General features: G+C 40.3%; 1 protein-coding gene across 4 annotated transcripts in view; it reads left to right on the forward strand.

The window, feature by feature from the left end:
* The window catches only part of ENOX1 (ecto-NOX disulfide-thiol exchanger 1), a 355,324-nt gene that overhangs the window by 219,777 nt on the left and 122,956 nt on the right, over nt 1-12,591 (forward strand). For 3 of the 4 annotated variants that reach the window (XM_059839068.1, XM_059839069.1, XM_059839071.1), the window contains 2 exons: nt 2,045-2,179; nt 3,048-3,185. In XM_059839068.1, the coding sequence (XP_059695051.1) occupies nt 2,170-2,179; nt 3,048-3,185 (148 nt within the window). In that variant the 5' untranslated portion in view covers nt 2,045-2,169. The remainder of the gene's footprint in view (nt 1-2,044; nt 2,180-3,047; nt 3,186-12,591) is intronic. The other variant, XM_059839070.1, reaches the window with a different exon arrangement.

Consider the following 12,591-nt stretch of genomic DNA (forward strand, 5'->3'; position numbering starts at 1 on the left):
CCGGTACATACTTCACCAAACAGTAAAACCTGGGCCAGGGGGATGGCAGAGAAAGTCCAACATCCATTTTCTTCCTCTTATCCCAGCAATCCATGCCTATCTGAGATGCCTTTGCCCCAAAACCATGGGGCAGTACCTCCTTCCTCCCCATTAGCCATGGCTTTATGGGGAGAAGCAAGTAGAACACAGGAAGGGATGAAGAGGCATTTCATCACTGTTGGTTTTTAAATGCTCCTTTCTTCATCAAGGCAACAAGGCTGCTGGTCAGGGGAAGAGGTGAACCACTCTCATCTGGGCTATTCAGCATATATTTGTAAATTGGGATTGATTTGGCAGTGATTCATAAAGAGCAAGGAGGGCTGTACTGAGTAAGAAATAACTTATTGACAGGGAATAATTCAGCCAGCCCTAACCTCAAAACAGATGTTTGTGGTCAGCAGTTTATAGCCTCAGTGGAAAGGGCTAAGTACAAGCTTAAAGAGCTGAACAGGAGACACCCAGTTTTTACAAACTTGACATAAATCTTGGCTGCCTTGCCTTACGTTAGTCACATTCCCTGCAGAGGACTTCCATTCAGTGTTTGTTTGCTGTTTATAGATGTTATTTAAAAGCTAATTTTATGATAAAAATATTTTATGTTATGTATAATGAATAGTGGAGATCAAATAAGAATTGGAATTGCAAATTCAAATATTAAGGGTTGATAAATATTGACTTTTAAGTAGACACACTGTAGATTTGAACAAAATGCTTTTTAGCCTAGTATATTGGTTATTTGTAAATTACAACATACAAAAAATGTAGACCATTGAGCCTGACTCTTCACTTTTACAGCCATTGATTTTGTCATGTTCCTATGAAATGATGTGTACAGTGTCATGGAACTAAAACATAAAACTTTCTGGCTCGCACTTTATGCACATGAAATGAAAAAAAGAAAAGTGTGGGAGGTCCTAAGCTAAAATATAGTGTAATTATGTTAATTGTATCTTTTCTAAAGACAAGTCCTTAGGGTCTGCATGTTGGAAACTTCCTAATTATGATCTTTCAAGTAGTTTCTTAAAGTCAGCACAGCTATTCTAGGGCTGACCAAGTCACCAAGATTCACCTGCACAGTGCTAATGCTGAACAGTTGTAAGCTTCTGATCAGCTGCTGGCCCCCAGTACCCAACACCCTGGATCAGACCCCTTAGGCTACTGGACAGCCAAAAAAATGAACCTGGCCCTCCTTAACCCACAGTCCCATGTACCTGGTGCACAAAGAGTAGCTTGGGCTTGTGTATGTGATCATCCTCAGTCCAGGGTTTTCTGCCCCTGCCAGGAGCTCATAGACTTTGCTCACACCTCTTACCTGTCACCTGCTCAGCCTCCTTTTCGATGAGCGACGTGCTAACTTGGTGAGCCTCCCAAGCAACGACAGCAACAGCAAGAAGTTGCCCTTATGTAAAATTCATGGCCTGACAGATACCTGATGAGAGCAATGTGTTTTAGCTAGAAACAGATACTGCACTTTTGCTTTGAGTTATGTAACTTCTGTGAGCCAAGGGTGCAGTGTTAGTTAAGGAGCAGGCATCTTCCTCGGCTTTGTTAGGTTTTCTTTGCCACATCTCTGCAGGCTCCATTCTGTAAGTCATTGCATAGTATTTTCTTTCCTCTTTCAATCTCAGAACAGACGACTATTTCCTTGAAACTTGCAACACCAGTTAATTGTAAACAGTTTTAAAAAAAAAATCATATTCATCCCTTTATATGTTCTTCCAGCCGATGCCTTCATGCCGAGGAGGCTGTGTAGCTACTGATAAGACCTAATTTGTGAAGGGCTTTTCAGTGCCCTGACAGGTTCATACGTGGTACTGTTTGTTCAGCAGGTGAGGAGGAGCGTTTGCTGGAATGCCTCTATGGAGGCTGTGAAATGTGTGCACAGAGGCTGGGGCTGGTGATCCAGAGGGAGTGGGCAGGAGCTTCGAGTGCCTCCCAAAGAGGTCAGTCTGTTGTTGTGTTCTGACTCTGGCATTTGGAGTTATTTCCATCTTTTCTCTTTCAGAGCCTAATGAGCTGTGTGAGGGCCCTGTGCTTGGTGATATCCCATCTCAAGATGCTGCTAATACAGTAGCTAATTATTCCTAACTGAAGAAGTCGAACAGAAGAAAAAAGATCCAGGGAAAAGCAATGGCTGCCGGTAAATATCTCAGGTTTGCAAAGGCCGTAAGAAAATTACTGGAAAGAGCTGGTTTCAGGTGTGACTGGGGAGGGGAGAAGCAAAAATGTGTGATCACATCTTGTGTCTGGTGTTTCGGTATCAGGTATATTCAGTTTTCAGTTAAGGTGCCATCCCTTAACTACCCCACCCACTCTTCCCCCATCAAAGGAAGATCCATAGGTGGACTCAGTCTGTTTTGACCATACTAGTGATATTTCTCTTTTGGTTTAAAACCAGACCCTTGGTATTTGCTATAGTGAATGGAATTTTTTGGATCTCTTTTTAGTTAGGGAATAATGTGTTCCTAAATCTTTTACAAAATAAAAAATTGCACCTTATGGAAAATGGTTCTTTCCTTGGGTTGTGTTTGGTTCTCACAGGTTTCAGGCAAGTTCCACAACTATTTATGTATCATTAAGTTCTATCAGGGTGTTGTAGGGCAATTTATTCAGGTTGGGAGAGGCCTCAGAAGGTCTCTGATCCAACCTCCTGGTTAAAGCACGGCCAGAGATAGGGTCAGACCAGCTGTTCAGGGCTTCATGAAGATGAGTCTTGAAAGGTGCCAGGGATGGTGGCTGCACAGCCCGTTCTACTTCTTGACTATCCTCATGGTGAAAGTTTTCTCTTTTCCTTGTACCATTTATATCTGTTGATGTTTCCAATGTCTTTATACTCTATTATACAATACCAAGAACTATTACCAATGATCTAAAGCTGAATCATAATTAGGAAACAAAACAAACCCAAAATAAACAGTGGTTGTGATACCACATTCTCACTGAAAGATTTGGTTAAAAATTGTGGTTCATTGGCTTTTCTACTTACAGCATGTTTACTTTTTTTGCAGCAGCTGATGGTTTGGGAAGTATAGCTATAGATACCACGCAGCTTAACATGTCAGTCACTGATCCCACAGCTTGGGCTACAGCTATGAATAATTTGGGGATGGTTCCAGTAGGACTAGCAGGACAACAGCTTGTGACAGGTAAGGTTTTTCTTGTTTTAAAAACATTGCTTGCACCAGTCATGAATTCTTCCTGTCCTTTGAAAAATATATGGAATGTTTTCTGAAGATATTATATTTTTATGTTCTGAAAACATCACCTATGATTAATATTGCATACTGTGTATTAGTCTCTTCTTGTAGTAGGTATGTAATCCATATTACATTTTAACCTTGTGAAAAACTAAAACTTGCAGGGGAAATTGAACAGCTAAACCATCAATCTTTGTGCTGGGTCAAGACTAGGAGGCAAGTCATGTAAGAGGAACATTTGTTTTTGTTTCTCTGTTCAAGCAGGATGTCTTGAGGTTCTGCCAAGGAATACCCTGGGCTGAGAACTCTTGACTGGAGATTTTGGAGTTGTGTTAATTGGGCATAAAATCATGGAGCCTGTCCAGTTCATATGCTCAGTTGATATTAGTGAAGTGAAGCTTTCCTGTCAGGTGTGTGCTTATTTACTTTCTGACTGGTTCCATAAAATTGAATGTCAAGAGATTGTTCTTGTTAGACTTTGTCATTTACTTCCCAGTCACTGTTTGGGAGAGTGTTGCAAGGGATCACTTATTGTAATATCCACAAAAACATAATTTTGAAACCAGCAATATTTTACGGATAAAACTGGACATAGTAGACTTTGTAGTCAACAGTAGAGGCCCAATTAGTTGGAAACATTTAAACTTCTATGCTCCTGTGATGTAGAGAAGAATTATTTATATATGGGTGGGTTCCCTGTAAACACAAGCCACATGCTAGGCATATGACAGACTCCCTCTAGAATCTGCTCTGCCACTTCAGCTTAAGAAGAGCTGTGTAATATCTGTATCCGAGCAGCATCCTGTCACGTCTGCACCTTTCCACGTAGACGTGGATGCAGTGAGCCAGGTCATGATGTAAATCGCTCTGCTTGCCTCACCAGGGATGCCTGATGATTAATTTTGGCCAAATATGCCCCCTCCTGACACTGGGAACTGAGTGGAGCTGTGCCAGTTCACAGCTGACGGTCTGGCTCCGAATTACCTGTTTTACAGGCTGGTGCACTAAGCTGCTAGAAAGCTGATTTATAACGAATCAGTCTCAAGCAGAGAGCTGAGCTGGTGGAGGCTGTGAACTGATTGGTGATCTCTAGCTTTAACCCCATGCTCCTGATTAAAAGAAACAAGCAAAACCATCCGCTCCTTGGGATCCAATTCTCTTCAATGCTTCTGTCAACGATCTGGATGCAGAAGCTGAGTCCACACTAAGTTTACTGATGATACGAAATAAAAGAGAAGCTGTTGATTCTCTAGTGGGTAGATTGGCCTAACAGGGAGTCTGGATAGATTACAGACCTGGCCAATCACCAACTGTGTGATGTTTAATCAGGACAAATGCCACATTCTGCACCTGGTACTATGTAATCCTGGATGTAGGAGTGGACTGGGAGAGAAGAGGCTGGAATGCAGCCCTGCAGAAAGAATTTGCTGGGTTTTGTTGATGGGAAGCTCAGAATTAGGGAATAATGTGTCCCGGTGGCCAAAAGGGCCAGCCTGGGTTGCATTAGGCCTAATGTAACTAACCACTCAGAAGAAGCTGTTATCCCACTTTTCTCAGCTTTGGTGCAGCCTCACCGTGAAAGCTGTGTGTGGTAAATATAAAAGTATGAGAGTGATGAGTGTGTTCAAGAGAAGGCAGCAAAGATGATGAAAGGGACTAGAGGGCAAGGCTTGTGAGGAGCAGCTGTGGATGGTAGGTTTGCTTGGCTTAGAGAAGAGGAGGCTGAGGAGTGGCTGTCTACAACATCCTAATGAAGCTGAGTGCAGAGGATGATGCTGATCTCTTCTCTCTGTTGTCCGGTGATAGGATATGAGAGAATGACTTAAAGCTGCATCAGAGGATGTTCAGATTTGTTATTAGGAAGAAATTCTTCTCTATGAGGGTGGTCAAGCACTGGAACAACTACTCAAGGATGTGGTCATGGCCTGTTGCTCAAGTGTTTCAACAACACTCTTGGGTACATGCCATAATTTGTACTGTGAGGAGTTAGGAGCTGGACATGATCTTTGTGAGTCTCTTCCAACTCAGAATATTCAATGATTCTATGTGTTGGTGGGGAAACAACTTTTTTTCCATTTTCCAGTGGGGATTTACCTGCAGATGTTGTGCTCAACTTGAGCAAGATTACCTCCAACCTGAAAAAAGTCACATGTTAAAATCAGCTTCTGCTGCTTTCATTTATAATCATCTTAGTTGCATATGCTGTGGAAATTTGCCCGGCCTTTTTGTCTTGCTCAATTCTGTCTCTCCAGTTTTGGTGTAAACTTTGTTCTCAGATGTGCTGTGCAATCCCTGCATGGCAGCCTCATCTCAGGTGCAGTGCTTCTCCCCACAAGGGAGGATCTCCAGTATCTTATACCATTGACAGCCCCCTGCTGTAACTTCCATAATTATGTGTATCACGTATTGTAAAGATGTTGTACAAGTCAGTTCATGTTTGTTCAGCATTTTCAATGTACGAAAGGTGCCATAAGTAATAAATATTATTACTGAAGTGCTGCCTGATTTCTCTACAGGTGCTGAATAACTTCTTTTCTTTCCTTTCCTTTCCTTTTGTTTTTCTTTGTTTTGGACTCCTTTGTATTTTCAAGGTAAATAGGTGCTTTGACGCTTCATTATATTTCCTTAAGATTCATAAGTTTTTGACACATTTTCTTTATGGCAGATCCATAATAGCAAACTTCAGTTTGCCATAGAATTACTTATGGATTTATTTGCTCTAATATATTTACTGTATCTGTGTTCAGTGAGGATTTGCATCATTATATTCAACCAAATATCTAACTACTCCCTAGCTATTTCCAGCTTTTTCATTTTTTTCCTATTCAGCCAAGTAATGAAGTCAGCTTTGTCAGCAGTCACATACTGCTTCTTCTACTGTCATCTGTTACATTTCTTTGTGATGAAAATGACACAACCACATCCCAGTGCTGACTGTTTGTCCATCTTTAAAACTTTATGGTTTTTTTTTTGTTTGTTTTGGTTTGTTTTTTTGTGTTCCCAGCCTTGTTGATAGCTATGAAAGCAGTGAGTAGTTTAGATTAATCTTGGAGAGACTGTGATCTTTACATAACCTGCCATAGTCTGAAATGTGGTGTATGGTATTCACCTGTGTCCTGACACATCTTAGTCCTCTGGTCTATCAGTGCTCAAAGGACTTACGCATTCATGGACTTTCCTTCCCCAGACTGACCAGTTCCTGATTGCTGTGCAGGGAATTTTTGTTCTCATATGTATAGAGTCCATATGAGCTACTAAGTCTTTTTAGAGGTTTCTCGAGAGTTTTTTTCTCCCAAGCAGTTCTTAGCTTCACTGCTGTGTAACCCACTGGGATGCCTGCCTTGTTACAGTTGTGCTCCCCAGTTTGCAATCTGTGAAACTCTTGTCTAGCTCAAGAGTTTGCTAAAATGACAACTAAAGCTTCCTCAACATCTGCCCAATATTCTTCCCTCAGCCTGGGATGACGGCTCTCTGATCTTGGTAACTAATCAATTTTAAGCACTGCTAACCTTTTAATACCAGTTTAGGTGATATCTGCACTCTGTTTAATTCCTTATCTCCCAGTGCTGTAAAATTGGATTTTTGATCTGGGCAAATGTCAGAACCTTTCATTTATAAAGATGGGTTCCTGTTAATAGTTAAATAATCTCTCTTGTGTGTCGACATATATTTTGCTTACACTTATTCAGAAAGCTTACTTTTTCCATATATTCAGCTGCTGCATTGCATATACACTACTATATGCATTTATAAATTATATATGCATAATTCATACAATAAACTGTAGTTTAATAAAACATTAGTTTAAGTGTTAAAGATTAATGTGTAATAGTTATGGGTGAAAAGTATTTTCAGTCTAAATTTCCCCTTTCAGCAGGTTATGATTTCCTAAAAAAACATACTTTTTAGGCTGAATTTTCTCATGGTTGCTTTTAGCCCAGAGGAAAAAAAGATCTGGCAAAGTTGAGGGAAATCTGCTAAACTGCTTTTGAATTATCCAGGCCTTAAAATTGCTGTTTTCTATGCTTTGAGACTCTGAGAAAAATGGTCAGGTGAGAGGGGAAGGTTAGTTTGTAGTTCATCTTTTTGAGAACTAAATCCTCTTTTTGCACTCAGCAACTCTGATTCAAGCACATCTTTCAAGTGCATTCAAGTCTGCTGTTTTTTTAGATTTTAGGACTAGAAGAAATACTCAGTGACCTAAGCCAACTGAGAATGTTTTATTTTGCTTTTGCACTGCTGCTTTTTAAAGGCAATTTTGACATTCCTAGATTTAGAGTTCTTGCACTTTGATTTATTTCAGCAAATGCCATCAGGCCACCTGTTTCTTAAGGAAAGATATCCTGCTGAGAAAATTATTTACTTCTCTGGTTCAGTTCAGTTCTCCTTTCACTAATTAACCAGGGCTCTGAGAAAAAGGAAGCAATTTTGAGGCGCTTTCCTCCAGATGACCTAAACATTTGTGAGTCAAAAATACTGTATGTCACAAAGTTCCCCAGTACAAATGAACCTGGAGAGTGGTACACAAGTGGTAATTCATTTAGCCTTTATGTTAAGCTCATGCCCTGTGACGCATATTTGTGCTCTTACAGAGTAAAATAACAAACCACAAGGGCAGACATCCAAGATGAAAGTTACAGGTCTGCCTGGAAGTCAGGAGTATGTCTGAAAACTGATGCCTTCTGCTTATTTACAGAATAATTATTAAGGCACGTTGTTCCATAGGAGTCTGGCCAATCTGTCTCAGCCTCATGATACTCAAGATACAAAAAAAGATTTTCAGTGACACCCAGTTTTTGTATTACTTTTTTTCCTGAAGATAGTCTTTGACCACTTGTACAAAATCCTAGTGAAATCAGAGACTAGGAACCTTTGAAGACTAACATCTTGCTTACCAAAAGATATAGAAAAGAACACCATTTTTGTGGCTTCAGGCATGTATTTTTTAGACACTAGAGGTTGTGAAATAGTAGGCACTTACATCAACCTTTCTGTTTTTCCATTTGTCTCTGCTTTCCCCACACACTTGTCTTTTGACCTGATTGCAGTGAAACATAGGATCTGTCAGTTCCAATCAGGTCACCTTGCTCAGGATTGTGCTTTTGACAGTGTTGGGTACCAGATACTTCATAGGGAGAGATCCACAAGGCAAATCAGTGCTGAAGTGCTGCTCTCTCCAGTGCACTGTCCTCTTGAAAGGATAAAAAATAGAATGAGTTTTCCCAAACTAGAAGTTATCTACCCAAATCAAGTCATAACTCAGGAAAACTTCATTTTTGGAAGCAATACCCGCTACAGTAAGTAGTTACAATCCTGAAACTGCAACCCCAGACATACTTTCTGATAACAGAAAGATTTGTGAAATTTTGATCTAGAGACTCCTAAATCTTAAGACACAGGGTTAATTGTCGTTCCCAGAATTTTATTAGCTTGAGGCCTAAAAGTGGAGTCATAATATTCAGACTCTTTATCTTCATAATGAAGACTGTAGCTACACGCAATCACTATATTCAGATTCCAGGCATGTTTTATTAATTATTGTTCACTGCAGGTCATCATATGCTGACTAAATTGTAAACATATTCCTCACTGTTCTGGTTGTGTACCATTTTTGTATCGTTAATGAAGAAAAATCAAATCAAGTACAAAATCAAGATATATTTGATTATATTCAGCAGCTCCCCAAAGAAAGACTGTACAGTGCTGAAGATTTTAGGAAGTCAGCTGGCTGGAGGATTTTCCCAGCTCTCATGTGTATACCTCTTCTTCTGTGGCCTCTCCATTACTGAAGGCTGAGAGCCACTGGTGACCATCTGGCAGTCTCATTTCACTCTACCCCTGCTACCCTGTTACCTATTAAAGCTTCCTTTTTTTACACTCCATTGCTTAGCCGCTAATCCAATGTGCTGATGAGTCCATAACTCGAAGCATCCAAGAGAATGCCTAACAAAATACAGCTTCTTTTCCTGTAATTAACACTTAACTCCTGCTACCTCATTATAGTCTACCCACAAAAATTTTGAAGTGAGTCACTTGTATAATGAGCGGAAGATAGTCACTTTTCCAAGGGAAAAATTGCTTGAGGATCTGTAATTTGTGACTGAATTTTAGCTCTCTCCAGATGTAAGCTTTGGTGTGCACAGGCAGCTGTTTGGGGCACTCCTCAAGCTCAGGTTCCCCTGCCTGTGAAAGCTTCAGACCACAAGAGCTGAGGAGTTCAGCAGCCCCATGGCACAAAAGTATTCAGTGTCTTTACCCCCGCTCTGAATGCTGCACTGGCTTGTCATCTGGCAGTAAAAAAAGATATCAAAAGTCCTAATAAAATCCACCTTTCCGTAGATTTTACAACCCACTCAAGGTTACAAGGTATCTTCAGAAGGCATCTTTTAATGTCTTATGGCTTCCCAACCTGTTTTACGTTTCAGGTTTTGTTAACAAGTCAGCCTATGATGCAAAAGAAATGTAGTAAGGTATGGTCTGAAAAATACAAAAATTTCTTAATTTTATTTTAGCTCTTTTCTGTCTTATCATCTTCCCTATAGAAACATTTTAGTCAAGAGGAAAAGATATACCATTCAAATTATCTGAATGACCCATCAGAATAATTACACTTGTATGAAACATACTCTTAAGGATTAGCATTGCACTTATACCCAGATAAAACTACGTATTTTTATTACCAAGACACAGGAGAACAGCAAGGGTGAGAGAGAATAGGTACTGTGGGAATCCCAGTGTGTGGAGCCACTGGGAACATCTCTAAAGTATTATATACTAGTGTAACAAGTAGGTTTTTTTCATTGACCTGAAAAGCGCCTGCAGAGTTAATCACACTTTCTATCATGTGAGTGTTACTCAAGGAGACTTCACTCCAGGGGACATTAAAGTGCTAGGAACAAACACAGTCAGTTTACAGCAGAAAAAGGAGAGAAAGATTTGACAGCCAGAGGAAATGTGGCAGAAACTCTTGAGTGCCTTTTGACACGCTATCAGGGTTAAGTGTGCCTCTTAGGTCATTCAAGTACCTCCTCTATATTAGACCTTAATTGAGGCCAGGGATGAAGATAATGATTAAAATCTGCTCAGTGCTTGAAGAGAAATAGTACATTTTAACATGGTATGAAGGGCTGAATGTCCCAAATAAACAAGATTCAGAGGTGAGCAGGGCCACATAGAGGGAAGTGCTAAGTGCAAAGCTTGTGCTGAATGTGGAGTGGAGGTTTATTTAGGACTATAGTATCTCCCTTTCTGCTGTTATACTTCTATCCAAGCCAGTTAACAGTTTAGGAAAAAAGAATGATTACTATTTGGCATACTTTTCTTAATGGTCTCAAAACACTGGAGTAAATTTATGATGCAAGCCATATTGTTTGGATGTTTGGGATTTTGTTTTAGGGTTTTGGGTTTTTTTTAATTCCTGGCTGTTGGTAATTATACCACTAACAATCTGTTTGGCATGTTCTTATTTGATGTTACAGTAAAGTAACATGAGAAAATATTTTATTTTTGAAGAAGTTTTCCCCATCTTTTATGTTGTTTTGGAAAGCCTCCATTCCTATTATTTTCCATGTGTTTGTTTATTCTAGACCAGAAAGCCCATGAGTAACGATGAGCATCCCACTGCATAAAGTAAGCCAAGAGGCTGTTGGGAATCATTTGCTATTGACTGTTTACTTCTGTTGTAGTATAGCTTTGTCTGCAGCACTTTCCCTTCCAAGGATCCCAGATTCCTTGGCCAACACGGGGAGCCCAGAGTAACCTGGGTGACATACAGTTTGCTGATGGAAAAATGGAGTTATTGTGGATAGAAATCAACAGGAAAAGCAGACTGACCATTTTAACTAATCAAAGGCAAGGTGTGAATAGCAGGTTCCATAAATCAGGGGTGAAAAAGGCTCGCTAATGGCAGGCTGCTCAGAGGTGAGCTGCTGAGCACAGTTGTGGTGTCTAGGTGGCAAAGGGAAGGCGATGCTACCTGAAGCCCTTAGGCCAAAGCTGTTTACAGGTTCTGTAGTTGGCCCACAGGGGATGGACACAGCAGTCCCAAGAGGACTGTTAGCTCAGTCCATGCTGAGTGCTCTCACGAGGGTGCGGATGGCACCGCCTGGGGCAGTGCCAGAGCAAAATTTCTTGGGAGGGGTAGATTTGAATATGAATGGATCCCAAGACAGCCATCCCAAATCAAGCCTATAAAATCCTTTGTTTTTCCCTAGTCAGGCTCTCTCTTTGCCTGCATGGGTTAGGTTGATGCTTAGAGCTTGGCCCCCAGAGAAGAAGCATGAGAAGCTTAATTTCTATGTTTTAGCTTGCGGAGAAGAACATAAGCGCAGTTTCCTTTCTGCCACCTGTGCTTCAAATGCCCTTTGCATATAACATGAGAACTGGATCTCACAAAGAGCATGAAGATGCACGTTCAGTTCAAGGCAGGAGTCTCTCTGTGAAATATGAGCAGAACCAATCAGTGTGGAAAAATGTCTTTTGATGGTCTGCACTGAAGAAGAAAGTTGGTTTTCAGTTATCCTAATCCCTGGGCAAGTGAGGGAGTTTGTAACAGAACACTTCATTAATGTTGTCTTCAGTCAGATAAACAATGGATTTGCCACACCTTCCCGTGCTCTGGTGGTGACAAATGATGTTCCTGACAGCAGCTCTGAGTAATGTCTCTGTAATGGGAAGCAGCTGGCCACTGGAGTAGTTCTGTTAGTGGACATGGGGGTGAAAGATAATTAAGCTTAATACATACAATATGCTCTAACACGCTGTAGTATAGATTTAGATTGTATTCTGCCCAAATATAAAAGTTATTCTGTTAGTGAAGCTTCAGAAATTTAATAGCTCTATTCACGAACAAGAACGGCTTTATCTGTCTGTTCTGGTTTTGCTCATTTCTTATTCCATTTATTCTTTTCCTAAAAAATTATTTTCTTGGCTCTAACAGATTTTCCTTCATAGGTAATCTCCTCCTTCTGACCACAATGCCTACATTATTTAGTAATTATTTGTTATTTCCATTCAGGAAAGGCTTAGAGATACAGAACTCTACTAAGTTAAACAATTCCTGAATCCTTAGGAGTCAATCCTGGCCCAAATTGCACATGGTCTATTTTCTTTCACTTAGATAAACCAGGTAGGTAAGGGACTGCGTGGAAACAATGGGATAATACTGATTGGCATGAAAAGCAGCAGTGATTATGGAGCTTCCTGTCTGTTATGTAGATTTTTTTATAGGTATCTTGGCACAGCAGTAATATGGTGCTGAGTGAAAAAGCAGTTTTAACTCTTTTTATCTGATATTCTGAGTCAGGCACTGAAGAGCAAGAAAACTATTGTGCACATTAGAAACAGGCAGACAATT

The sequence above is a fragment of the Haemorhous mexicanus genome, chromosome 2, assembly GCF_027477595.1.
Source record: "Haemorhous mexicanus isolate bHaeMex1 chromosome 2, bHaeMex1.pri, whole genome shotgun sequence".
Classification (NCBI taxonomy): Eukaryota; Metazoa; Chordata; class Aves; order Passeriformes; family Fringillidae; genus Haemorhous; species Haemorhous mexicanus.